This window comes from Kogia breviceps, chromosome 6 (assembly GCF_026419965.1).
Source record: "Kogia breviceps isolate mKogBre1 chromosome 6, mKogBre1 haplotype 1, whole genome shotgun sequence".
Classification (NCBI taxonomy): Eukaryota; Metazoa; Chordata; class Mammalia; order Artiodactyla; family Physeteridae; genus Kogia; species Kogia breviceps.
Genome location: NC_081315.1, coordinates 145,698,649 through 145,726,123, shown reverse-complemented (window position 1 = coordinate 145,726,123; position 27,475 = coordinate 145,698,649). Strand labels below are relative to the sequence as shown.

The following is a 27,475-nucleotide window of genomic DNA, read 5'->3' as shown; positions in this document are numbered from 1 at the left end:
GGGGAAACGTCAGCTGGTATTGAGAGCCAGGAATCGTAGCCCAGCAAGGTGGCAGGGCTTACCCAAAGTTGTGTGGCCTTTTAGCGGCAGTGATCCCACCCTGCCCAGCCCCAGGACGGCAGCTGCCTGAGCAGTGTTGAACACACAGTGTCCCTCAACCGACGATTACTGGGGCGTCAGATTCCAGCCAACGTGGAGCAACACGCATGAAATTTACCTCTTCAAACAACAATAATGGAAGCAAATGAGACAGCGGTTCTCCAGACACTGGACGTCAGGCAATAAGTGATCCCAGAGAGAAGAGAAACAAATGAGGTGGGAGCTATGACTGCCCAGACAATAGAGCTGAGAGCCCGGGGAGACCAAGGCAGCCAGAATCCAGGGGACAGAGTAGCAGACGTAACTGAGCTGCCCAGGGAGACAGCCTCTGGAGAGGCCCCTGAGTATTCAGCGGGGCACAGGGCCGGAGAGTAGAGAAGTTCACGGTTCACAAGGCATTGGATAGAGACCCAAAAGTGTCTTGCCTCAGTAGCAGACTATTCTTAGCCCCAGACTAAACCCAGCTCTGATCCTGCCTACCATCTTAAAGAAACAGGATGCAAAAGGTTCAAACCGTTTCTAAGTAACCAAACTGTATCACAGGACAAAGCTCAAAGAAGATTATGGAAAAACAAAAATATTCAGCTCTCAGCAAGGTAAAATTCCTAAGGTCAGGCATCCAATTAAAAAATTACCAGGCTTGGGCTTCCCTGGTGGCACGTGGTTAAGAATCCGCCTGCCAATGCAGGGGATATACGGGTTCGAGCCCTGGTCCAGGAAGATCCCATATGCCACAGGGCGACTAAGCCCATGCGCCACAACTACTGAGCCTGCGCTCTAGAGCCCGCGAGCCACAATGACTGAAGGCTGCGCGCTGCAACTACTGAAGCCCGTGCTCCTAGAGCCCGTGCTCTGCAACAAAGAGAAGCCACTGCAACGAGAAGCCTGCGCACCGCAACGAAGAGTAGCCCCCGCTCGCCGCAACTAGAGAAAGCCCGCGCGCAGCAACGAAGACCCAACGCAGCCATAAATAAATAAATAAATAAATTTTTAAAAATTATTTTAAAAATTACCAGGCTTGCAAAGAATTAAGAAAATATGACACAGGATGAAAAGAAAAAGCAACCCATGGAAACCAACCTGGACCTGACAGACGTGATAGAACGGGATGAAGGCAGCTGTCATAACTGACTTTGGTGTGTTCAGAAAGTTACGTAGAATCAATGAAGAAACAAAAAGGTCTCAAACGGATCCAGAGACAAAACTTACAGTATCTGAGGTGAGAACAGAAATACACCGGATGGGATTAACCTCAGATTAGACAGGTCAGAAAAAAAGAACAATAAACTTGGAGACATAGCAGCTGAAACTTTCCAAATTTATCAGAGAGAAAATACCAAGAATAATAATAGAAGAGACCATCAGTGAGTTCTAGGACAACCTCAACATGTCAAAATACATATAATTCAAGACCCAAAAGGAGGAGAACTGAAACAGAAAAAAATATGTGAAGGAATATTGACTAATTTTTTCCCCCAATTTAATGACAACTATAAACTCACAGATCCATGAAGTTCAATGAACCCTAAGCACAGGAAACACAAAGAAAGCGATACAAAGTCACAGCATAATCAAATTGATGGAAACTAATCAAAAGAGAAAATCTCACAAGTAGCAAGAGGAAAAAATTTACATACAAGGCACAAAGGCAAGATAACATTAGCGTTCTCGCTGGAAACAATGCAAGTGAGAAGAGTGGGAGAACGTCTTTCAAGTATTGAGGGGAAAATGATAACTTAGGATTCGAAACCCAGCAAAAACCGCTTTCAGAATTGATGGCAAGATAAGAATTCATGACCAGCAGACTCGCACTACAAAAAATGCTAGAGAAAGTCTTTCATGCAAAAGGGAAAAGACACCAGATGGAAATTGAGATCTTCACGAAGGAACAGAGAGACCAGAAAGGGCGACTGCACGGGAAAAATGCAAGATCCTTTATTATTTTTAATTCCCTTTACAAAAAATTTGACTGTTAAACAAAAACACTGACAATATAGTGTGAGTCTAAACACATGTAAGATGAACATGTATGACATAAAGACATAAAACTAATTTCCAAGAGTTCAATACCACCTCACACATACAGTAGGAACCTTACAGGGGCTTATCCCATCTGTTCCTCCCGGATCAGCTGCTGTTACTGCTGCTGCTGCTGTGAGTGATGGGGCAGACAGTAATAAAAATAGTTAATAAAATCTAAATGTAATTTACCATATCAACAAACTAAGAGGAAAGAAAAACACACGATAACCTCAACAGACACAGAGAGAGCGTTTGAAAATAATCCAACATCCATCCATCCATTCCTGATAAAACTCTCAGCAAGCTACGAATAGACGGCAACTTCCTCAGCCTGAAAAAGAGCATCTATGAAAACCCTACGATAGCTAACATCACACAGAATGGTGAAAAACTCAATGCTTTTCCCAAAATTGATCTATAGATTAAATGCGATCCCAATCAAAAACTCAGCCTTTTTTGTAGACATCTACAAGCTGTTTTTAAGTTTCATGTGGAAATGCAAAGAACCTAGAACAGCCACAACAACTTTGAAAGGGAAGAACAAAGTTGGAGATCTGATGCCCTCTGATTTTATGCTTACTTTAAACCTACCATAATTAAGACCGTGTGATACTGGCCTTAAGACAGATCAGCAGAACACACTAGAGAACCCAGAAATAGACCCACACAGATATGGACAAATGATTTTCAACAAAGGTGCAAGAACAATTTAGTACAAAAAGGACAGTCTTTTCTGTGAGAAAGGATGGTCTTTCAACAAATGATGCTGGAACAATTGAAAATTCATTTGCAAAAAAAATACGAATATTGGTTGAAAGCTCACACCATATACTAAAGTTAGGTCAACATGGATGAGAGACCTAAATATAAAACCTCACAACTACTGAAGCCCGCGCGCCTAGAGCCCGCGCTCCACAACGAGAAGCCACCACAGTGAGAAGCCCGCGCACCGCAACGAAGAGTAGCCCCCGCTCGCCGCAACTAGAGAAAACCCGCGCGCAGCAACGAAGACCCAGCAGCCAAAAATAAATAAATGAATATAAAACCTTTCTTTCTTTCTGAAAGAAAATGAGAAAATTTGATGACCTTGGGTTAGACCGAGATTTCTTAGATATGACACCAAAAGCATGATCTATATAAGAAAAAAACAGGTAAATTGGGCTTCATCAAAATTTGAAACTTAGGCTCTTCAAAAAACTGCTAGGAGAATGACAACATAATCCACAGACTGGGAGAAAATGTTCTCAAATCGTCGTCTGGTGAGGGATTCAGTGTCCTCACATGGTCGTCCCTCGGTGCCTGTCCGTGTCCTAACTGCCTCTTCTTGTAAGGACGTCACTCAGATTGGATCAGGGCCCAGCCCAGTGACCTCATTTTACCTTTACCAGCTCTTTACAGGCTCCATCTCCAAATGTAGTCACACCCGAGGCGCTATGAGTTAGGGCTTCAACAGATGAGTTTGGGCCGGGGCGGAGGGGGGGGGGACACACTTCAGTGCATAACAACAACCCAGAATTCACGTCACCCTACTGCGCCAACAGCACGATTCCTTAAATCCTCCTGTGTGACTTTCTGAAGCAAGAAGGAAAACGAAAACCCGTGCCAAAGTCATCAGAAGCCACCTGCATACTCAAGTGTGCCCTAGTCCACAATTTTCCTGGAGAAAGTTTAGTTTATGCCAAAGTGCATTACTTAGAATCCTTCTAACTGGGATGAGAGTCAGCCCAGCGAGGGTGAACCGCAGTGCCCCTGCCTCACCCTCCGCAGTGCCACATGGGAGAAGAAGCAGCTGGGCCTCTGCTGCGTGCCTGGTCAGGCTGGAGACTTAGCTAGAAGACCCCGTTTCGGGTCAGAAGGTTCAAAACACCACACCCAGCGTGGCACCAGCCTGTCCGGCTGACCCCAGCCAGAAGGTATGACCTGAGCAGCCCTGAGAACAACGTGAGGACCCGCAGGTGCCCCCGGAAAGCAGAGCCGGGCCAGGCTGGCGTTGCCACGTGTGCTCTGCACAGATGCCCCCTGCTCAGCTGAGGGTCCACCTGGTCTGATGGGACCTGGGAGGCCTGAGGTGCCCCCAACAGGGGACTGAGCCACTACCCACGGCCGAGAAATTCATGGCATCCTCTAGAACTGACTCATAGGTGCTGGGAACTTCGGGGGATGGGGGACCAGCTAAATCTGGAGTTGGGTGACCTCCCCAGGGCAACCGTGCTCTAAAATCAAGGCCAGCAAGTGACCCGGCAGAGTGGGCACGTTATCTCGGTTCTCGTGCTGTGATCACACACATCACCCCGAGCTCTCGGCCTTTGTCGAAGCCCCTCCCTGACCGCAACGGCCTGCCAAATGCCCACCTCCCCTGCGCCTGCCTGGCTCCCTCCTATGACATCATCCACCCTCTGCCCAGGGGCACCTCTGCAAGTGAGCGCTGTCGAATGAATGAATGAACGAATGAACGAATGAACTGGCAGCGTCATGAAGGTCAGTGAAAGTTAGAAATGGCAAAATGCCTGTTTCGGGGAGTTCCCTGCTGGTCTAGTGGTTAGGATTCCGGGCTTTCACTGCCATGACCCTGATTCAATCCCTGGTTGGGGAACTGAGATCCCACAAGCTGAGCGGCACAGCCAAAAAAATAACAAAAAAAAACAAAAAAATGCCTGTTTCAAGAGAGATGTTAGAAATTAAAGTATTCTGTAAGAACTCCTGATGCTTGAAACACACGACAGGACATTTGCTTCCCCGGACCCGCCCCTGGGATCTAGGAGGCACAACCCTCACCTCCCCGGCGGAGAGGCTCAGACTGGTGGGCTGAATACACCGAGAAGGTTCCGGAACTTGGTGAACGACCCTGACAGTCACTTGACAAAACTTCCTTCATCCACGTGCTCTCGTGCTGGTGAAGCCTCGCGGGTTCGGGGAACCGAGAGGAATTCCCAGCATGGTGTCCAGGACCAGCTGAACCCTCCAGCAGGCGGTCGCCACCCTGCCAGCTCTGCGGCGGCCCCGCGGGCCGTCGGCCCCTTCCCCGTGCCGGCTCCTCGTCCTCCCACGTTCCTCTCCGAGGGTGTCCTGCGAACCCGCCCCTTCCGACCTGCTCTTGTCCCCGGGATGTCGCCCCCCCGCCCCACTCCGGCCGGTTTCCCTCCCTGAGACGGCTCCCCAGGCCCGCGCCCTCCGTCCCCTCCGTCCCGCCGCTCACCTGGCACGAGCGGAACTGGCTGACGAGCAGCGTGCAGCGCTGGGGGTCCTTCCGCCCGTCCAGACTGTCCAGCTCGGCGGCCACCTGGCTCAGCTCCTCGTCCGCGTGGTAGAACTGCGCGAGCAGCTGCGGGTCCGACCGCTGCGGGGAGACAGGGGGTGAGCGCCGCCCCGGGGGGCGTGGCCTGTTCCCACCGTGGGCGGGGCCGTCACCCCGCCGGCTCCCCTGAGGCCGCGGGCGCGGGGAGAACGACCCTAGACGAGCTCTGGGGAGGGGCCGGGGCGCGCGCGGGGCGGTGGAATCAGCTCTCAGAAAGGAGTTTTAGTCCTAAACTAAACTGAAGTGATCAAGGCGGCCGCTGAAGGAAGGGCGCGGCCCGCTCCCCAGCCTCCTCCCAGCGCTCAGCCCAGTTTCCACGACCCAGGAGGTGCGGGGCTTTGTGGCGGGAAACGCTGCTCTCTGAGGCTCACCTCCCACGAAAGGCACGGGGCGTTCTTCTGATTCTGGGTCTTCAGGCGTAACCCCAGCCTTGGAGCGAAGGCCCAGCGCCGTGCGCCTCCGCCCGTCCTGCCGGCCACCTGACCGCCCCGGCCTGCCCCCAGCTCCAGCCCCGCCGGCCACGTGCCGTCCTGTCCACATGCTCACGTCCACCCCAGGCCTCCGTGCTGTGCTCCCTCCAGCCGAGGTGCCAAGGGCTGTCCCCTTGGATCTGAATCTCCAGGATTAGGACAAGCCCACGGGAAGGGTGGCAAAGCCCTCAAACATGTTTTTATAAAAGGTGCCCTTCATGATAGGACAGAGAAAGACAGAAGAGAAGGAAAGACACCCAATCAACCCTCGGTTCCCTCCTCCTTCTACCTAAGAATCAGCACATGGCTGTCTTTACGCCCTACATTTTGTTGAACATAAGGTAGGTAACTTATTTTCGTAATTTCTCTCAGCTCACTGCTCGATAGAGCCCGTGTTCCGCCCCCTCCCCCTACGTGGCCCGTCCCAGGCTGGTTCTTCCTCCGCTCAGGGGTCTTGGTCATTCATCAGTGCCTGACTCTGGGTCACTCGCGATGCTGGCCCAAACCCCTGCTGTGGTGAGGAAGCCCCTCAGTGAGGCTGAGCCGACCTCGGGCAGGGGGGAAGGGGCTTCAGTGATTGGCCCAGGAGGCGGACATGTGACCCAGGCAGGGCCAATAGGAGACCTCCTCGGGACTTTCCACCGTAGAGTGGCGGGAAGTCACCGATCCGTGCACCCACCCAGCAAAGGCACCTGAGCACCCACTGCCAAGGATGCAGGGCTGGGGACGCGGCCAGGAATGGGGCAGGTCCAGACCCTGGCCCCCTCCATGAGCTCAGCTGACTCACACCCAGGAGGGCCACCAGTGACCCCTCTGTGATGAGACAGGAACCAGGTTGGGGTCAGGGGCTGGCAGTACATTTTTGCCCCTTTCCTGTTGTGCTGACTGGAAGGAAAGACGGAAGGAGAGGGTCTGGGAGGTGGGGAGCCGGCTGACTCTCTGAATGGTGCCCTCACCCACTGTCCCTGCCACCCTGAGTCAAGCTCCTCCCACCCTAACCCACTTCCCTCCATTAAGGCCCATTTGGACTCATTTCCCACCCTGGAGCCTCCTCTTAGTTTCAGAAGCTGGGGGGAGGGAGAGACACCATTGCCCTCTGACCCCCCCCAACCAGGGTTCAATCTCGTGCCTTCAGGGTCTGGCAGATGCCTACATGGGGGAGAAGACAAAAGGGAGCAGTGGGGCTTGTGGAGAACTGGAAAGGGCCTGCCTGCCCAGGGAGAGGCCAGGGAAGAAAACAACAGCACCCAGTACTGGAGGACCCCAGCCAACCCCCACAAGCCTTGCGTGGGCTAAACGTCTCCATGACCACGAACAGCCTCCCGCTCTCCCTGTGAAGGGCACGGGGTGGGCGTGGTGGAATCTGCCACCTTGGAATCGATGCACAGAGACAAACCCTTTGGGCTCACCTTGCTTTGCTTTCAGTAGATCAAAGACCTTAAGAGCAGACCTACGAATGTGTTGACCATTAGCAAAAAGAGAGCTGAGCACACACACACACATACAGCAGAAACTAGAGAATTCAGAAAAAAAAATTTTTAAACCTAACAATTATCTGTATTTTGTTGAGACACAAAAGACCTGTGTGATTTTTAAATTTTAAGTGATATTCCGAGACAGCTTTCCAGCCCCCTCAGGACTGGTATTTCCAAAGAAGAATCAAAAGTTCCCTGTCTCTCCTGGTGGCAGTAATATTCACCCGGAAACCCCAGACGCTAGGGAGACAAAGCCTCCAGGCAGAAGTCCAGGAAATGAATGAACACAACTTACAAAACTCAATCTGTGCTGATTAACAGAATCCACAAGAAAATTTTGGTGCCACATTTCCATTTCTAAGTATGCAGAGAATGAAGCAAACAGCAGTCTCCAGCCGGCTCATCACTCAGAATTAAATCGGTCCAGCAGGGCAGGGTCACCCTCAGGCCAGCTCGAAGGCCTGCCGACTGGAGGAAGGTAAAGATTAGGAACAGGAACTCTTTCTCTTTGGTTTGAATCAGCCAGCCTCATTCAACAACATTTAAAATCAAATTATAAATGAGACTTTTATTTATTTATTTTATATTTATTTATTTATTTGGCGGCACCAGGTCTTCGTTGCGGCATGCAGGATCTTCGTTGCAGCGTGCGGGCTCTCAGTTGCAGCATGTGGGATCTAGTTTCCTGACCAGGGATCAAACCCGGGCCCCCAGCACTGGGAGTGCAGAGTCTTAACCACTGGACCACCAGGGAAGCCCCTAAATTAGACTTTTAAATGTCCCTAAGTAAAATGTCTACAGCAAAGAGAATCAATTGATATAAATACGAATAAGTACTCACCCAATTTTGAAATAAAAACTATAAGAGAATAAAATAGAGTCCAGTAGTAATGTCTTTTTTGGTACACGATGTCAATATTTTCTCAAAATAAATTTAGAGCAATGACAGATTTCACTGTTACAGGACAAAAATTAAATTAAGTTGGCTTAGGAGGTTAGAAGAGTAGTGAACAAGCAGCCCCAAAGACGCCTCAAACACCCAAAAACACAGCAGTACTGAATCAGTCCAAAGTGCAAAAGTTGACTAATTCAGAACTAATTTTGTAAAGCTGATGAAATTATCCATTCATTCAAACACCTGTTCTGCCATGCAGGATGGGGATGCGGGATGCAGATGTGAATGCAGATGTGGGATACAGGATGCAGGTGGGGCTGAGCTCAGGCCCCGCCCTCGGGAGCCCGTCTGAGCCAGGCATGTGACAACGCTGGAGGGACCAGCCTTTGTGAGGCTGGCCGGCTGAGCTGCGGCGGAATGTGGAGTGTCCCTGGCCCGGTGCAGAGCGGCGGTTGCACCTCAGCGGGTACCACCCAGACCCCTCTGTGAGGCGGCCCAGTGTCGCCCCAGATGAAGGAGGCCGATGGCCACGGCCACATCAGTGGACACGGCAGAGCTGGCGGCCAGCCCAGGTCTCATGCTAAGGCTGCTCAGGAGCCCGTGTGGGAGGAGAGAGGAGGAGGTACGAGTGACCAGGGCAGGATCCCTCTCACGCCTCTGGCTTCCCCAACAGGAAGCAAACACTGCAGCGGAAGAACCTTAGAAGGATGCCTTGTCACTGCAGGGCAGGAGCGCAGCCGCAGCCAAGCTCCAGGAAGGGAACAAGGAGAGAAGGCAGATGGTGGGACAGGTGGGCGGGACAGATGGCAGGACAGGCAGCGTGGCCAGGTCAGAAGGGACCAGCCCCCCCACACCTGCCTCGCAAGCTCAGCAACGGAGTGCAGCCCCGGTGGCGCAGCCCCCCAGCAGCTGTCCCGGGACACGACCTGGGCTCCGAACGCTGGTTCCCGAGACGTACTACCCCACGGGACCCCCACCACCCCGACGCTCAGCAGAAGAGAGCCTTGCGGATCTCGCTGGACCCCCAGGTGGGCTTTTCAGCTGCAGAGTGCAGGGAGCTCAGGGGTGAGGGCTGGGTGCCTAAGAGGCCAGCCCAGGCCCTGGGCCTCGCTTGGACCAGTTTTCCAGTAAAGCCCCGGACTCCCCACTGCAACATCCAAATCCAAGAGCATCACAGAGAAACCAGAGAAAAGCCTCAAGTCACACACACTCTGAATCTGGCTGCTCTCGCTGTGCTGTGTGTCCGACCACCCGCTGACCCTCCGGCCCCGGGCACGGGAGAAGCTGACCAGGCCACACTGGACTGCCAAGGAAACCCACCGACCGCGGGTCACCAGGGCTGGGACCCCTCACTTCCTCCAAACACTCACCCAGACCCTCCTGCAAGTCCCCACCACCCTTCTGTCCCCTCTGAGTTCTGGAGTGCCCGGGTGGCCATGACCCATGTCCCCAAGGTCGGCCTCGCCCGCATCAGTGCATCAGTACACCAGCGCTGACCTGGCGGCCCCTCCAGCCACCGTCAGCGGATCTGGCGCCCCAGATAGGCACACACTCCTGCAGTCACATGGTGGCAGCCCTGCCATCTGGCCCGTGGATGGCTGGTGGCTGGTTACTCCTGCCCCCCCCCACTCAGCTGCCCGCCTTCCGCCCCTAGGCTCCTGCAGCAGGGCTCCCGCTGGGGGCCCCTCCGGCCCCCGCTCTCCCAGGACTCGGGTACCTGCCCTCGCTGTGGCCTTCAGGCCTAGGTACGGAACCGACCAGAGGCCCGGAGTTTGCTCCGTTTGCCCAGCGCCCCCATCAGGGAGCCCCCGGGGCAGCCAGCTGCTTCCTACCGAGACTCGAGGGGGGCCCGTCCCTGGTGGTTGTAGGAATTGGTGGGCAGGGTTCGGGTGCAGTTTAATTACAAAGATAACCACCCAGCGCTGAATGTGTGTCATCTAACTCCCCTAATCCAACACCTCCACCTCCCAGAAGGTAAGGGCTATTGCCCAAGTTACAGAAGGAAAAACTCAGGCTCAGAGAGCGAGATTCGTAAAGCCACCCGGTATCCCACACCCAATAAGCAGTTTCACCTGTCACTCGGCCTCCCTGACAGAGGAAGGCCTTTTCCCATGACTCAGTTTCCCTACTGGCTCCTGCTGGGTGACCGGGACAAGAGAGCACAGGGCCATCATCCCGGCTGGCACCATGTGGCCCTGAGGGCGAGCCGGCAGGTCCCACCAGGCCTCAGGCTCTGTGGCTCCGGGGCCAGGCTCGTGGGCCCCCACTGGGTCAGCTTGCACCTTGCACAGACACCACGTGTCAACTCTGTATGCCCGGGGAGCACCCGTCCCCCCGGGAGGCTGGCCCTGTCCTGGGCTGCAGAGCTGATCACTGGCGAACCCCGGGACCCACCCGCCCTGGGCAGGTGCCAGTGGACAGTCAGCCGGCCCCACACGTGCCTGCAGCCTGACCTGGCACCACAGGTGGCCTGTCCTTAGCTGTGCGGATGCCAGCCAGGCCACTGTGAACCCTGTTGCCTCAAGGGCACGGCCCTTTGCTGCGAAACACCGCCAGGTGCTTGCCCAGGAAAGGCTGATGGCTTTACGTTGGATTTGCATCCATCAATAGTTTACCCCTATGGTATAATAACGAAACAAGCCATTTCGGTTAGAGGAATCAAGGGCCCTCCGGGGCACGGGAGCAGAGTCTGGGGCTCAGGTGGCAAGAGGAACCAGGTGGGCACCGAATGTAGAGGATGCGTGCTGCACACGGGTCCAGGCTGGGCTCCAGGTTCAAGTCCCGCTCAGTACCTTACCAGCGGTGACCTTATCCCACGCCTCAGTTTATCATCGGCAAACTGGGCTTAAAACACACGGGGTACCTCGCACGGCGCCCGGGGGGTCTGCACCTGGTGCGGTCATCGCGGCGGTGGAGTCAACTGACCTTGATAAGTGAGAAATGAGACGCTAAGGAACCACGCACGTCATTCCTGAGAGCACCGCCGCCACCCCCGGCGTCCTGTCCCAGAACTCGGCTGAACACGCCCCGACGTCCTGCCGGCAGAGCCGCAGGGGGGCCTCAACCCCAGGAGGCGGCGTCACCCACAGCGAGGGTGCGAGCGACCCCTCCACCCGGAGTCCCAGGTCGGGGACAGGCGCAGCCACCGCGCGTGCCCCCTGCCCACGGGCCCCTGGGTCCTTGGAGTCACGCAGAAGGGGCGCCCAGAGAAGGGCGGGAGGTGGGCAAGGGTGCAAGGGCCGGGTGCAGAGAAGCGGAAAGGGGTAGCGGGCGGGGCACGCGGAGGGGCCCTGGGGCGCAGGTGTCCAGGTGAGCCCGGAAGAGCGAGCGCGCGGAGGGGAAGGAGGAAGAGACTGGGTCCCCAAACGCGCCCCCCCCACATCTCGCAGGGCAGGACCAAGTCGCGACGGCCAGGAGGGCGCAGCGGGGGGGGGGGGGGCTCGGGGCCGCTGCCCCTGAAGGCGGGGAGGTCGCAGTGTTCGCAAAGCGCGACGGGGGAGCAACGGGAGGCCGAGGCCCAGCAGCCCAGAAACGCAGGCGAGCGCGAGGGTAAGGACGCCGGCGTCTCTCCAGGGCTCGCCAAGGGCCGCTGAACCCCCGACTGCCCGTGTGCGCACGCGCAGGGCGGGCGGGGTGTGTGCGCCGGCGCGGGCCTGGGCGTCTGGGCCCCCCAACCGGCCGCCTGCAGAAGTGGGCCTGGCCCCTCGGCCTGCCAGCCCTGGCCCACAGCCCAGCACCCAGAGCAGGCCCATCCCTAGTCCCTGACCCTTCCGAGCCCCGAACCCTGGCCCCGACCTGAGGACACGTGGCCAGCGCCAAGCCTGGCTGGTGGGAAGCACTTCTCCAGACTCAGGCTCAAAAATGGCGCAGCGCTGGCTGGCTGGGCTTGGTTCCCAGTGGGCCAGGGGAGGCCCTCCCCAAGCCCTCCAGCTCGGGGCCGGGGCTGGAGCCTGGGTTAGGGGGCTTGGAGAGGCACCTCCACTCCAGAAAACCTCCACTGAGCCAGCTGTGGAGTGAATTCTGGGAGGAAGAGTGGGCACACATGGTCCAGACACAGAATGGGGTGCTCCCCCCTACTCCACAGGAGGGGTGCCTATGAGAGGGCAAGTCCCTTTCTGGTGGGAGGGGCACCTCCTCCTTAGCAGGGCAAGGCAAGGACTTAAACACCACACCAGTCGAGTGGTACTCAGGAAGCCCAGGTGAGTGGAGGTAGCTCAACCTCACAGTGAGCTCAGACACTGCCCTAGGCCACCCCCCCAACACAGCCTGGGGCTGAACGTGGACACCCAAAAAGAAGGCGCCACATCTCAGAGCCATCTCGGGGGAGGGGGGAGATGCAAAATGTAATTACATCTAGGGTTCAGTTACTCCACCAAAAAATAGTCCTGAAATCTTAGCCACACCCAAGAGATTCACATAAATTCTCAGACAGAGTTTTATTTTATTTTAATTAATTAATTTTATTTATGTTTCGCTGTGTTGGGTGTTCGTGGCTGCGCGCGGGCTTTCTCTAGTTGCAGCGAGCAGGGGCTACTCTTCGTTGCGGTGTGCAGGCTTCTCATTGCGGTGGCCTTTCTTGTTGCGGGGCACAGGCTCTAGGCGGGCGGGCTCCAGTAGTTGTGGCTCGTGGGCTCAGTAGTTGTGCGTCGGCTCTAGAGCGCAGGCTCAGTGGTTGTGGCGCACGGGCTTAGTTGCTCCGCGGCATGTGGGATCTTCCCGGACCGGGGCTCGAACCCGTGTCCCCTGCGTTGGCAGGCGGATTCTTCACCACTGTGCCCCCGGGGAAGCCCTGAGACAGTTTGAAACCTCACTAAATTTTTGTTTCAAATAATTTTATCGCTATAACCAGTGTTGTCCAAAATGGTGATTTATAAGAACCTTGTTATGCAGAGCTGACCCTGGACTGCCAGGCTTCGGCAGCTTCCCAGACGGTCTGCTGAATTAGTGCCCTGGAAGCTTTAGATTCGGGGGCCAGTTTAGACATCCAGTAAGTCAGTTCCCTGCACCTGCTATCTCACCAAGCGGTGCCCCTCCCAGCTGACTTGGTCTCATTTGTAGTGAAATCCACAGCCAGCTCCGAGGGGGCAGCTTCCCCGCTGCCGGCCACTCTGGACAGCACCCCAGCAACGGCTCAGGAGAAAACCCTCCGACTGCACAGGGTCCCTGCCCGTGGCGCACAGAGAAGGGCCCCTTTATAATTCTGCTCTAGTCTCATCTGGAGACGGACCCCCACCATGGGAGGAAGTTCTCCGGGGTTATCAAGCCCCCAGCCCTGGGAGGAGGCTGGACTGGCCCTGTGAGGGTGAGGTGTCCCCTTATCGGGCTGGACACCCCCCTTCCAGGGGAGCACCTGGGCTCGGGGCCCTGCAACACCCCAGGTGACCACACTTGCCTCGGCTGCAGTATTTGCAGACACAATGCCTGGAGGGAGCTGAGCATGTAGCGAAGGGTTTTCAGAAGGAGAGTGAATTCTCAGATAAAATTCTCAATCAAGTGCTGTATAATGACACGCCGAGAACATTGATTGCAAGAAACTTAACCGCAGCAGCTGCAGTGGGTCATGAAGAAGCTCTTCCAACTGCAGAGGAAGAGAGCCCAGGGTGGCGACAGACCTCGAGGGGGAGTGTCACCGCAGCGCCAAATGGAACAAATGGTATCTGACAGTTGGGCTCTCACACTGCAGGAGATCTTGTCTTTGAATTTCAATAGGCTTAAGATTCTTTAAAAAGCATTTTATTTTTAAGACTATTACATAGTAAAGCTGTTAGGATGCCAATCAGTTCTGTTCCCGTTCTGCTAACAGCCACGGGACACTGTCCCAGGGGCCCTGGGCCTTTGGGGTGCCGCTGGCCATGCCCCATTGCGGGGACAAGTCCTGGGCTTGGCCCGGCCTGGCTGACGGCAGCCCAGGAAACAGCCGAGGGGAGGGCGCAATCTTCTCGGCTTCTAGGACCGATGGAAATCCGCTCGTGGGAAGTGGAGATTTAAATTGCTTACTGTGAATTATCCCTCTCCTTCAAAAAGGATTTGAGTGACTTAATCAGAACGCATGTGAACTGTACTTATCTGTTTAATCAGAGGAGCAGTCACGAGGCCCCAACAGGGGTCCCGGGTTCCGGGCCACGTTGATGACTGCAGGGGGTCACCCTGATCTCTGCTTCGCAGACCCAGGCTGGGGCCCGTGAGGGTCACCCCCACTCCTGGGCACATTACCCCGCCGGGCTGGGATGAAGTGGACTGTCAGAGGCCGTTCCTGCCTGGGTCCCAGGGACACACGCTGGTTGGGGAGGAGCATGGAATCCCAAGGGATGTCCCGATGGGAGGACCTAAGAGATCAGACGTCACTGGAAGGCACCATGAGGGAGGCCCCTGGTGAGCAGGCGGGGGCGACGCACAGTTCCAGACCCCGAGGGACCCAAGGACTTAGAAACCCAGCGTAGTTGCTGCCACCTCGGGCCCAGACCCTCTGACCGCACCTCACCCGGGGCCACCTGGGTGGTGCTGCTCTGTGGACAGGCGGCTCCAACGGGTTGGAATGAGCCCAGCCACCCTGTCTCCAAAGAGTGTAAGCCTGGCTTCTAGAAACAGTTTTATTGAGACGTGACTTACATCCCATAACATCCTCCTGGTTACAGGATGCGGTGCAGAGGGTTTAGTAGATTCACAGAGTCTGCACCATCCCCAGGATCTAACTTGAGAACCTTGTCATTGCCCCGAAAAGAAGCCTCACACCCATTTCCAGTCACCCCTCCACCAGCTCCTAACCTACCGTCTCTATGGATTTGCCTAGTTTGGATATTTCAAGTCAATGGAATCATGCAAGATGTGACCTTTCATGTCTGGCTTCTTTCACGTAGCGTGTTTTCAAGGTTAAGCCACGTAGTAGCATGTGTCAGTACTTCAATCCTTTTGAGAGCTGAATAATATTCCACCATGTGGATGGACTGCATTTTGTTGATCCATTCATCAGTTGGTGGGCGTTTGTTTCTACCTTGGTTATTATGAATAATGCTGCTATGAACAGGTTTTTGTGTGGATATGTTTTCTCTTGGGCATAAACCTAGAAGTGGAATCCCTGGTCATGTGGTAACTGTGTTAAACTTTTCGAGGAACTGATTATTTTCCAAAGTGGCTGCACCATTTGACAATCATATAACAGCAAAGTTGCCATATACAAAATTAATATACAGAAGCCTATTGCATTTCTATACACTAACAAGGAACTATCAGAAAGAGAAACTAAGAAAACAGTCCCATTTACAATCACATCAAAAAGAATAAAATAACTAGGAATAAATTTAACTAAGAAGCTAAAAACCTGTACTCAGAAATCTATAAGACACTGATGAGAGAAACTGAAGATGGTACAAACAGATGGAAAGATATACCGTGTTCATGCATTGAAAGAATTAATACTGTTAAAGTGACCTTACTACCCAAGGCAATCTACAGATTCAATGCAATCCCTATCAAAATACCAATGGTGTTTTTCACAGAACTAGAACAAATAATTCTAAAATTTGTATGGAAACACAAAAGACCCTGAATAGCCAAAACAATCTTGAGAAAGAAGAACAAAGCTAGAGGTATCACACTCCCTGATTTCAAACTATACTGTAAAGTTATAGTGATCAAAAGAGTATGATATTGGCACAACAGGCCCACAGATCAATGGAACATAACAGAGAACCCAGAAATGAACCTAAACTTATATGGGCAATACATCTACAACAAGGGAGGCAAGAATATACAGTGGGGGAAAGACAGCCTCTTCGATAAATGGTGCTGGGAAAAACTGGATAGCTACGTGCAAGAGTCAAACGGGACTGCTCTCTCATACCATCTATAGAAATAAATTCAAAATGGATTAGAGACTTAAATGTAAGACCTGAAACCATAAGACTTCTAAAAGAAAACCTAGGCACTGTGCTCTTTGGCATTGGTCAAATATCCAAATATTTATTTGGATTTGTCTCCTCAGGCAAGGGAAAGAAAAGTAAATATAAACAAATGGGACTGCATCAAGCTAAAATGTGTCTGTACAGTGAAGGAAATTATTAACAAAATGAAAAGGCTACTTACTGAATGAGGGAAGGTATTTGCAAGTGACATATCTGATAAGGGGTTAATATCCAAAGTACACAAAGGACTCATACAACTCAACATCAAAAACCAAACAACTCAGAAAATGGGCAGAGGATCTGAATAGACATTTTTCCAAAGAAGACATACAGGTGGCCAACAGGCACATGGAAGGATGCTCAACGTCACTAATCATCAGAGAAATGCAAATCAAAACCTCAATGAGCGATCACCTCACACCTGTCAGAATGGTTATCATCAAAAAGTACACAAATAACAAGAGTTGGCGAGGGTGTGGAGAAAAGGGAACCTTTGTGCCCTGTTGGTGGGAATGTACATTGGTGCAGCCACTGTGGAGAACAGTATGGAGGTTCCTCGAAAACTTAAGAATAAAACTGCCATATGATGCAGCAATCCCACCTCTGGGTATTTATCTGAAGAATATGCAAACACTAATCTAAAAAGATATCTGCACCTCTGTGTTCACTGCATCATTATTTACAACAGCCAAGATATGGAACCAACCTAAGAGCCCATCCATAGATGAATGGTAAAGAAGACGTGGTACATAGACACAATGGAATATTACTCAGCCATAAAAAAAGAATGAAATCTTGCCATTTGAGACAACATGGATGGGCCTAGAGGGTATAATGCTTTGTGAAGCAAGTCAGACAGAGAAAGACAAGTACGGTATGATTTCACTTGCGTGCGGGATCTAAAAAACAGAACAAATGAACAAACATAACAAAACAGAAACAGTTATAGACACAGAAAACAGACAGGTGGTTTCCAGAGGGGAAGGGGAGGAGGGGAGGAGAGAAGCAGGTGAGGGAGATTAAGAGGGACAAGCTTTACAGCTGCAAAATAAATGAGCCCCGGGAATGAGATGTGCCGTGTGGGGAACACGGCCATGACCTATGTGATATCTTTGTACGGTGGCGGATCACAGTTAGACTTATCCCTGTGATCATTTTGGAAGGTCAAATCTCTGTGCTGCGTAACAGGAGCTAACATAGTGTTGTAGGTCAGTGACACTTCAAAAACAAACAAACTCATAGAAAAAAAGATCAGATTTGTGGCTACAGAAGCGGGACGGCGTGGGGAGGGGGGATTGGACGAAGGGGGTCAAAAGGTACAAGCTTCCCATCGTAAGATAAAGAAGATAAAGGGATGGGATGTACGACGTGATAAATATAGTTAACACTGCTGTGTGTTTGTTATATGTGAACGTTAAGAAAGTCCTAAGAGTTCTCATCGCAGGGAAGAAGTTTCGTCGATTTCTTTCATGTTGTATCTGTATGAGAAGACGGATGTTCACTAAACTCGCCGCGATGACCGTCTCGCGACGCTGCACACCTGAACCTTACGCGGCGCTGCATGTCAATTACATCTCAGTGAAACCGATGCCGTGACAACAGCCGTGCGGGTCCGATCTCCCCACGTCCCCCCCGCCACCGCTTGTTGCCGTCTGGCTTTCTGATTCCGGCCGTCCCGGTGGGTGTGAAGTGCCGTGTCATCCGGACTTGCGTCTCCTTCTGTGAGCTGCCATTCGGCCGTCTGTAAGTCTCCTTTGCTCCCGCCATCTTTCCACACGCGAGCGAAGTTGCCGAGGCGCTCTCGGGTCCGACCGGATCTCCTCTTCCACAGCCCCGTAGACAAACGCACGGCCTACCCTGGGCCTTCTGTCTGGAGGGACCACACGACCTCACCAAAGCCGTGGGCAGGTGTGGACCGTGCAGCGCGGCAGCTTCGCCAGGATCGGGACCCAACGTGCTGTACGGAGAGGCCTTGGGACAAGGCCGAGGGCCTCCCCATCACCTGCGCCGGGCCCCCCGAGGTGTTGCCCACTCACCTGTAGCAGGTGGGACAGGTGGCCCTCAAAAGCCCACGCGGAACCCGTGAAGGCGACCTTCTTTGGAAAACGGGTCTTTGCCGATGGAAGGAAGGTAAGGGTCTTGGCATGAGAGCCTCCTGGATTACCCGGGTGGCCCCACCTCCTACGACAAGTGTCCTTACACGGGAAGGGGACGTACACACAGAGGAGAGGCCATGGGAGAACCGGGCAGAGATCCGAGTGACGCGTCTACAGGCCAAGGAACGCCTGGAGGCCCCAGAACCTGGAGGAGACAAGGGCCAGACTCTCTCTCAGAGCTTCCGGAAGAAACCAGCCCCGCCAACACCTCGCTTGCAGACTGTGGTCTCCCGAGCCGTGAAAGAATTCATTCCTGTTGTTCTCAGCCACCTACTCTGTGGTCACAGGAGCCACGAGAAAGGGACGCAGCCTCCCTGCCCCCCACCCGGACTAGCAGGTGCACAAGCAGGCAGGAGAGGGGATCACCGTGTCCCGGTCGTTTTGGGGGGCCTGGGAAGTCCTTCTTCTTTCTCCAGCTTCTGTCCACTTACTGTGTGAACTTGCCCTAGGCAGCAGCTCCGCCCAAGGCCCTACGGACACACGGAGGTGAAACTGACCACGATTCTGGGTCCTGCAGAGCTTGCCCGGTGTCCCAGGCCGCAGACAGGGAGTCGGGTTCACGCGCCCTGGGTCACACGAGCGGGCCGCGGGTTTCCCCGCTCGCCTCCTGGTGCCTCCGAGAACAAGCCTCACCCCATGTTCTGGACGCTGTCTTCGCACAAGCCTTCCGTCACTGCAGGGGACACGCCTGCAGGACAGAGGCGGTCCCGGCCCGAATGCCGCTGGCCGAGTCCCGAGGGCTGCGGGCGGGGCCCGGCAAACGGCTCGCGCAGAGGGAGGGCGTGATCCGGATCCTGCCTCTGTCCGTCCCGGTGCTGCAACCGTGGGCCCCGTGGGCCATGCCTGCCCACGGCACCGCTCGCTTCCCTTGGCCGCTGTCCCCCTGCCCCGCCCTTGACTCTGACGGCCTCCCCCTGATGGCCCCGCGGAAGCAGGGTGGGCACCGCGTCCTGGCCTGTGTCCGTGCAGGGCTGGTGTCGGTACCGCCGACCTTCCTGTGTCACGCGGAGGGTTCCGGATGGTCCCACGAGAGGACACGGTGCCCACTCTCCACCAAAGCGCCGCACAGGGAAGGCGACGGGGTCTTGGCGTGGGACACAACACGGGGGGGAGTGTCCGCAACGCCGATTTGGAGTCTGGGTCTTCGTGTTCAAACCCGTCAGGTCTGGGATCCCGCTCCCTATGGGAGAAGCAGCGGGGGCGACCTGGAGCAGAGAGAAGGGGCAGGGGCCTGGACTGGGGTGTGGAGTGGGGAAAAGGGCGTGGGGAAGGGGGTGATGGCAGGGAGAGGGCAGCGGGGCCCCTGGACCCGTGGGCCCAGCCGGCTCCAGGCCGTCCAGTCCGCTCGCAGACTCGCCGGGGCCCACGCCGAGCTGCCTTAGCAAATTCTCCTTTTTATTGTGCTTGCTGCTGAGATTATCAAATAAAACTCAGAAGCACTTGACTCACAGGCTGCTCCTCACTAAAAGCACGGATCAGAGACAATGAGCTCTCACTGTTTAAAAATAGCCATCCTAACAGAACACCTGTTCTCACCAATGTGCCGTTTCCCCAGAGGATAAAAATTATCTGCGATACAGTCCAGCAAGAGCCCGCGTTTGGTTTTTATGCATTTTTAGAGGAAAAAATACAGGCGGATGTCCTGACATATATGGCAGAAGAGAAACAACTGGCTGTCTGCTCAGAGACACACAGGGTCTGCGGCGAAACAATTCAGATGCAGGTTCTCAGGTCAGGGCAAAACCACACACCACACAAAATGAAAAGACTCCCTTCGGCAATACGATACTGGACAAATCGGTAAAACTCTTCACGTGAATCCGCAACAGTGGCGAAAGCTGAACGGCCCGTGGGCTCCCGCTCTGGGCGCCCCACCCCCGCCGTGTGCCCAGCCCGACTCCCTCGAGGTGGGGAGAGGCGGGAGCCTGCAGACAGGCTGGCCCCCCCCCCAGTCAGCGGCCACCTCCTGAAGGTTTGGGCTGAAGTGGGGGCCCGGGCAGGGCAGGTCCTAAGTGCTGGGCCATCTGGGAGGCAGGCAGGGTAGAGCATCCGGGACACGCCCTCAGCCTGTGTCCACAGGGGGCCACCTGAGGGCTCAGGTGAGAAGGTGGCCCAAGTCGGGGAGGAAGGGCAAACAGGGCCGTCCAGACCAGAACGGTTACCCAAAGAAGAGCCCCCTTCTCCTTCTGAGCTTGGAACGTTCTTCCTCAAGGGCACAGACCTAGCGTCGCAAGGCGGCGTCTCCTCTTCTCATTACCTGGTTACACCCTCCCAATGGCGTGAGCGCTGCACGTGGGGTTCCCGTGTTTAGAACCAGCCCGCAGTCAGTGCCCACCCAAGTGGGCGCGTGGGTAGCGAGAGGGATGGTCTAGGCTGTTAGCGTGCCTGGGGGTGCCACAGAATGGAGAGTCCAGAAATAAACCCACACATACACGGCCAACTGATTTTTGACAGGAGTACCAAAGAAATGCGATGGAGAAGAAGAATCCTTTCAACAAAAAGCGCTGGAAAAACTGGACAGCCGTGTGCAGCAAAATCGTCAAGCCCTGCCCGTCACACACACACAACCATCCACCCCCAAACAGAAAAATCGTAGTGACGTTAGGCTTGGCAAAGGTTTCTTAAATAGTTCACAGGGCTTCCCTGGTGGCGCAGTGGTTGAGAGTCCGCTTGCCGATGCAGGGGACGCGGGTTTGTGCCCCGGTCCGGGAAGATCCCACATGCTGCGGAGCGGCCGGGCCCGTGAGCCATGGCCGCTGAGCCTGCGCATCCGGAGCCTGTGCTCCGCAACGGGAGAGGCCACAGCAGTGAGAGGCCCGCGTACCGCAAAAAAAAAAAAAAAAATTAAAAATAAAAAACAAAAGAAGAAAAAAAAAAAAGTTCACAAAGAGCATGAACTATTCAAACAAACAAACAAACAGATAAACTGGACTTCACCAACATTCAAAAGTTTGCTCTGTTAAGGACATGAAAAGTCAAGCCACAGACTTGGAGACAATATTTGTCAAACACGTCTATTTCAGAGGCCTTACACCGGAGATACAGAAGAACGGTTACACTTCAGTCAGAAGACAACTAGATTTTAAAATGGGCAAAAGATTTCAACAGACACAACTGAAGAAGACCTACACGAAAAGACGCTCGCCACGTGGTCGTCAGGCAAGTGCACATTCAGGCCGCAGTGACCTCTCACCTCACACCCGCCGGCGCGGCAGTGACCTCTCACCTCACACCCGCCGGCGCGGCAGTGACCTCTCACCTCACACCCGCCAGCATGGCCGAAGTGTAGAACCTGAGCATACCAAGTGCTGGCAAGGGTGCAGAGCAGCCAGAACCTTGTGCAGCTGGTAGCGATGCAAAGGGGTCCCACCTCTGGAAAACAGTTTGGCAGTTTTCTCAAAAAGTTAGACAGTAACTGACCATATGAACCAGCCGTTCTACACCCAGCTGTCCCAAGAGAAGTGAAAGCCCCCGTCCACACAGAGACCTGTGCACGAATGTTCGGAGCAGCTTTATCTGTAACAGTCAGAACCTAGGAACAACCCACACGTCCGCTACGTGCGATGGACAGATAAGCTGCAGTCCGTCCCCACGGTGGAACACGCCTCAGCAATACAAAGGAGTGAGCTACTGACACCCTACAATATGGATGAGTCTCAAAATATTTAGGTTGACTGGAAGCCAGACCCAGATAGACTGGTTCCATTTACACACAATTCTGGAAAATGCAATCTATACCTAATGACAGAATACAGATCAGGGGTTGCCTGGGGACAGAGGTGACAGGCCAGTCACCTCTGGTGATGGTGACAGGCACCATCTCAGTGAGGGGCTGGGGGTCCAGCCTGGGGTCAGCGAGAATGCCCAGGGTCAGAGTCAGGGTGAACCCAGGAGGCCCAGGGAGAGGACGTGACAATGTGGCCAGAGGTCACCCACCCACTGCCCCTGTGCTCTTGCCACCCCTCTGCCGGGGACGCCCCCAGCTCTGGGAGGAAGAGGGCCAACCCCTGTGGCAGTTATGCCTGGAACGTCCCTGGGGGTGCGCTGGCAGGTCCCTGCCCGTGGCCCAAGCCCACCGCGGGCCGACCACCAAGGCACAGGGGGCAGGACTGGGCAGGGAGACAGGCAGCTGTCACCGCCTTTCAGGGCCCACGTGGAAATGGGATGGAGCTGCACTCGAGCTGCTGATGGCCACTCGGGAAGGCTGTGCCAGGAGGCTGGTCCTCGACGCAGCAGCTGTCAGCCCCTGCCCGTCCCTCGGGGTGAGGAGCCAGGAGCCAGGCCTGCTCAGTGACAGGGACACAGGTGGGGCTGCCGGGCCAGCGGCTGAGGATGTCCTGGCATGGTCCAGAGCAGGAGGTTGCCCAGGGCTGGGCAGCAGCACGGGAACCCAGCGACCACAGACCCCAGCCCGCAGCCCACTCGGGCAGGGGGACAGCAGGGCACAAAACCACACACGACCCTTTGGTCACCTGAAGCAGAAGCCTGGGGGCGCCTAAGGGGGGGGGCTCTGAGGTGAGGCCTGTCCTTGGTGGGACGCTGCCTATGCAGAGAAGGAAGCCCAGGAAAAAGGCCACGTGTCCTGTCAGAACAGAACACGACTGTTTCGTTTGCTGTCGCGTGTTTTCGTGACCAAGAGGAACCAAAAGAGCCCTCCAAAGCACAGAGATCTCAGACTGGGAAGGATAGCCTTGATGGTGTCTGGTTATAACAAGAGCTGGCCAAAGGCAAAAGGAAACAAATGGGACCTAATTAAACTTAAAAGCTTTTGCACAGCAAAGGAAACCGTCAACAAAATGAAAAGACAACCTACTCAATGGGAGAAAATATTTGCAAATGACATGACAGATAAGGGGTTAATATACAAAATATATAAACAGCTCATACAACTCAACACCAAAAAAACAAACAACCCAATCAAAAAATGGGCCGAAGACCTGAATAGACATTTTTCCAAAGAGGAAATGCAGATGGCCAAGAGGCACGTGAAAAGATGCTCAACATCGCTAACCATCAGGGAAATGCAAATCAAAACCACAACGAAATGTCACCTCACACCTGTCAGAATGACTATTACCAAAAAGAACACAAATAACAAATGCTGGAGAGGGTGTGGAGAAAAGGGAACCCTCGTATACTGTTGGTGGGAGTGTAAATTGGTACAATCACTGTGGAAAACAGTATGGAAGGTCCTCAAAAAACGAAAACTAGAACTCTCCTATGATCCAGCAATTCCACTCCTGGGTATATATCCAAAAAAAATGAAAACACACTAATTTGAAAAGATACATGCACCCCAATGTTCATAGCAGTATTATTTACCATGGCCAAGATTCGGAAGCAACCATTGACAGAGGAATAGATACAGAAGATGTGAAATAGACATAAAATGGAATATTATTCAGCCACAAAAAAGAATGAAATCTTGCCATTTGCAGCGACATGGATGGACTTGCAGGGTATTATGCTAAGTGAAATAACTCAGACAGAGAAAGACAAATACTGCATGATATCGCTTATATGTGGAATCAAAAAAATGAAAACAAACTAGTGAGTATAACAAAAAAGAAACAGACTCACAGATACAGAGAACAATCTAGTGGTCACCAGGGGGCAGAGGGAAGTGGGGAGAGACAAGATAAGGGTAGGGGATTAAGAGGCACAAACTATTATGTACAAAATAAGCTACAAGGATATATTGTACATCACGGGGAATACAGCCAATATTTTACAATAACTATAAATGGAATATAACCTAGAAAACATGTGAATCACTGTGTTGTGCCCCTGTGATGTATATAATATTGTACATCAACTATACTTCAATTAGAAAGAAGCAGCAGCAGGGCTGGCAGAGGAAGGCCCACTGCCCTGTGACCTCCTCTCGTGCCCAAACGGCTGCCCCTCCCCAAGCAAGCCCGAGGGGCTGTGTCTTCAGTGCGCTGCCCACACAGCACCCCCGCCCCCCCCCAGCCACCCTCCTGTCATCACTCGGCAGGCACCACCCTCCTGCTCTGGCTGGAGCCAACGCTGGTCCCCTTTCCCCCCCGACCCCTGCCTGCAGCCCGGGGCCCACTCCCCCCGCTGGGCCCACCTTCCTCAGCCTCCAGGCCTCTGCCCTCACGTCCTCCATTCAGGGCTCTGCCCGAAGGTCGCCTGTCCCAGGCTTCCCTGGCCCCCCGAGTGCAGCATCGAGCCTCACCTCCGGGCCAACACTCAGGGCTCCCCCCAGGTTAGTGCCTCCCCCAGACAAGCCCCCCAGCAGAGACCGGAGGCTCTGGCTAGGATGGCTGATAGGCAGCAGCATTCTCCGATTACCAAGAGGTGAACTAGAACTAAAAACAGAGCTACCATGTGATCCTGCAATCCCACTCCTGGGCATATATAAGGAGAAAACTCTAATTCTAAAAGGTACAGACACCCCAATGTTCACTGCAGCACTGTTTACAATAGCCAGGACATGGAAGCAACCTAAACGTCCATCGACAGAGGAATGGATAAAGAAGATGTGGTACATATATACAGTGGAATACTACTCGGCCATGAAAAAGAATGCCATTTGCAGCAACGTGGATAGACCTAGAGATTGTCATACTGAGTGAAGTAAGTCAGACAGAGAAATTTTCATATGAGGAATCTAAAAAGAAATGATACAAATGAACTTATTTACAAAACAGAAACAGACTTAGAGAAGGAACTTATGGTTATGGGGGGGCGGGGGGGAAGGGATAGTTAGGGAGTTTGGGATTAACATGTACACGCTTCTATATTTAAAATAGATAACCAACAAATAGCACAGGGAACTCTGCTCAATGTTATGTAAAAACTAAGTGGGAAAAGAATTTGAAAGAGAATCGATACACGTATACGTATAACTGAAGCACTTTGCTGTACACCTGAAACTAACACAACATTGTTAGTCAACTATGCTCCAATATAAAATAAAAAGTTAAAAAAAAAAGAAAGGTAGGGCTTCCCTGGTGGCGCAGTGGTTAAGAATCTGCCTGCTAAGGCAGGGAACACAGGTTCAAGCCCTGGTCCAGGAAGATCCCACATGCCGCGGAGCAACTAAGCCTGTGCGCCGCAACTACTGAGCCTGTGCTCTAAAGCCTGTGAGCCACAACTACTGAGCCTGTGCGCCTAGAGCCTGTGCTCCCAACAAGAGAAGCCATGGCAATGAGAAGCCCACGCACTGCAACAAGGAGTAGGCCCCGCTCACCGCAAGCCCACACGCAGCAACGAAGACCCAACACAGCCAAAAATAATAAATTAATTTAATTTAATTTAACTTTTAAAAAAAGGTGAACTAGAAAATTCCACTTAAACTCAGGCTCCAACCTTCTAAGGAATGACATGCCTTGATAGAGTGTATTAAACCCAAAATGATTTTTTTTAAATAAATTTATTTATTTTTATTTTTGGCTGTTGGGTCTTTGTTGCTGCGCACGGGCTTCTCTCTAGTTGCGGCGAGCGGGGGCTACTATTCATTGCGGTGTGTGGGCTTCTCACTGCGGTGGCTTCTCTTGTTGCAGAGCACGGGCTCTAGGCGCATGGGCTTCAGTAGTTGTGGCACGTGGGCTCACTAGTTGTGGTGCACGGGCTTAGTTGCTCTGCGGCATGTGGGATCTCTGGGACCAGGGCTTGAACCCGTGTTCCCTGAATTGGCAGGCAGATTCTCAACCACTGCACCACAAGGGAAGCCCACAAAATGATTTTTAAATATTATTATTTTTTTATTTTTTATTTATTTATTTTTTTTGCGGTACACGGGCCTCTCACTGTCGTGGCCTCTCCCGTTGCAGAGCACAGCCTCCGGACGCACAGTCACAGCGGCCACGGCTCACGGGCCCAGCCGCTCCGCGGCATGTGGGATCCTCCCGGACAGGGGCACGAACCCGTGTCCCCCGCATCGGCAGGTGGACTCTCAACCGCTGCGCCACCAGGGAAGCCCTAAATATTATTTTTGATTGTAAAAAGTACAGAAGCTCTGAAATACATAAAGAGGAAAACAAATACCTCCTGGAACTGAACATAATTAATTCTTATCACCCCAGACCCCGACCAGAGGTTCTCAAACCCACACAGTGGTAAATGCAAATGCATATGTCTTGGCAGAAATTCACATTCCTGGGGTTTCCCCGGTGGCGCAGTGGTTAGGACTCTGCACTCCCAATGCAGGGGGCCCAGGTTCGATCCCTGGTCAGGGAACTAGATCCCACACGTATGTCACAATTTAAAAAGTTCGTGTGCCACAACTAAGAAGTCGGTGTGCTGCAACTAAAGGAGCCTGTGAGCCGCAACTGAGGAGCCCGCCTGCTGCAACTAAGGAGCCCACATGCCGCAACTAAGACCCGGTGCAACCAAATAAATAAATAAATAAATTATTTTTTTAAAAAAAGAAAGAAATTCATGTTCCTTACAGAACCCCTCAAAAACACTAATGTATTCGATTCATCCTAAAAACTGGCAGCGATTCTGACAAGGCTGTGATGGGCCCCTCCTGCCCACAGGTCGTCAAGAGCGAAGGCAGTGTTTTCACCCTACGATTACGATATATGCGGTCACATGTGGCCCGTCTTGTTCGTAGTTCAGCCCCTCCAGTTTAGAAAAAGCCACAGGGATAACCGGAGTGCAATTACACAGAAAGAGCCAGAACTGATGCAAAGATCTATCGAAAAAGAAGAGCCTTCTAATTTTTTAGGAGCTGAGACAGGAACGGACATCTGTCAGAAACCTGTGTTTTAAAGTAACTCTCTGTATGCTCAGGAGGAAAGACGCCCAAAGTATCTATGCACAGACCTGAAATTTCAATATACCCACATACACCCCGGCGGCAGACGCAGCGGCTGTACTCACATCCCGGCAGGCTCTTGACCCCCCCCTTCTGTCAAGGGTCTCAGGAACAGTCGGGAGCCGACGGCCACGTGCACCGAACACGTGGGGCTCTGAGGCACCTGCTGAGCCGGCCAGGCTTCAGGTGGGAGGGTGGCCGAGGACGGGGCCCAACTCTTCCCACGGGAGATTCTGGTTTTCCAGAACGGCATTCTCCTCGGGAACCTTTGTCTTTCTCTATTGCTTACGAAAACGCCAATTCAAACGACATGAACATGAGCTCAGATGACCGGTATTCATCCACAAAGCGCGTGTGTCGCGAGCTGTCTG

At 53.4% G+C, this 27,475-nt stretch overlaps 1 protein-coding gene across 5 annotated transcripts in view; it reads right to left on the bottom strand.

The window, feature by feature from the left end:
- Window positions 1–27,475, bottom strand: part of ZFYVE28 (zinc finger FYVE-type containing 28) — a 114,904-nt gene that overhangs the window by 51,622 nt on the left and 35,807 nt on the right. For all 5 annotated transcript variants that reach the window (XM_059065994.2, XM_067036823.1, XM_067036820.1 and 2 more), the window contains exon 2: window positions 5,318–5,458. In XM_059065994.2, the coding sequence (XP_058921977.1) occupies window positions 5,318–5,458 (141 nt within the window). The remainder of the gene's footprint in view (window positions 1–5,317; window positions 5,459–27,475) is intronic.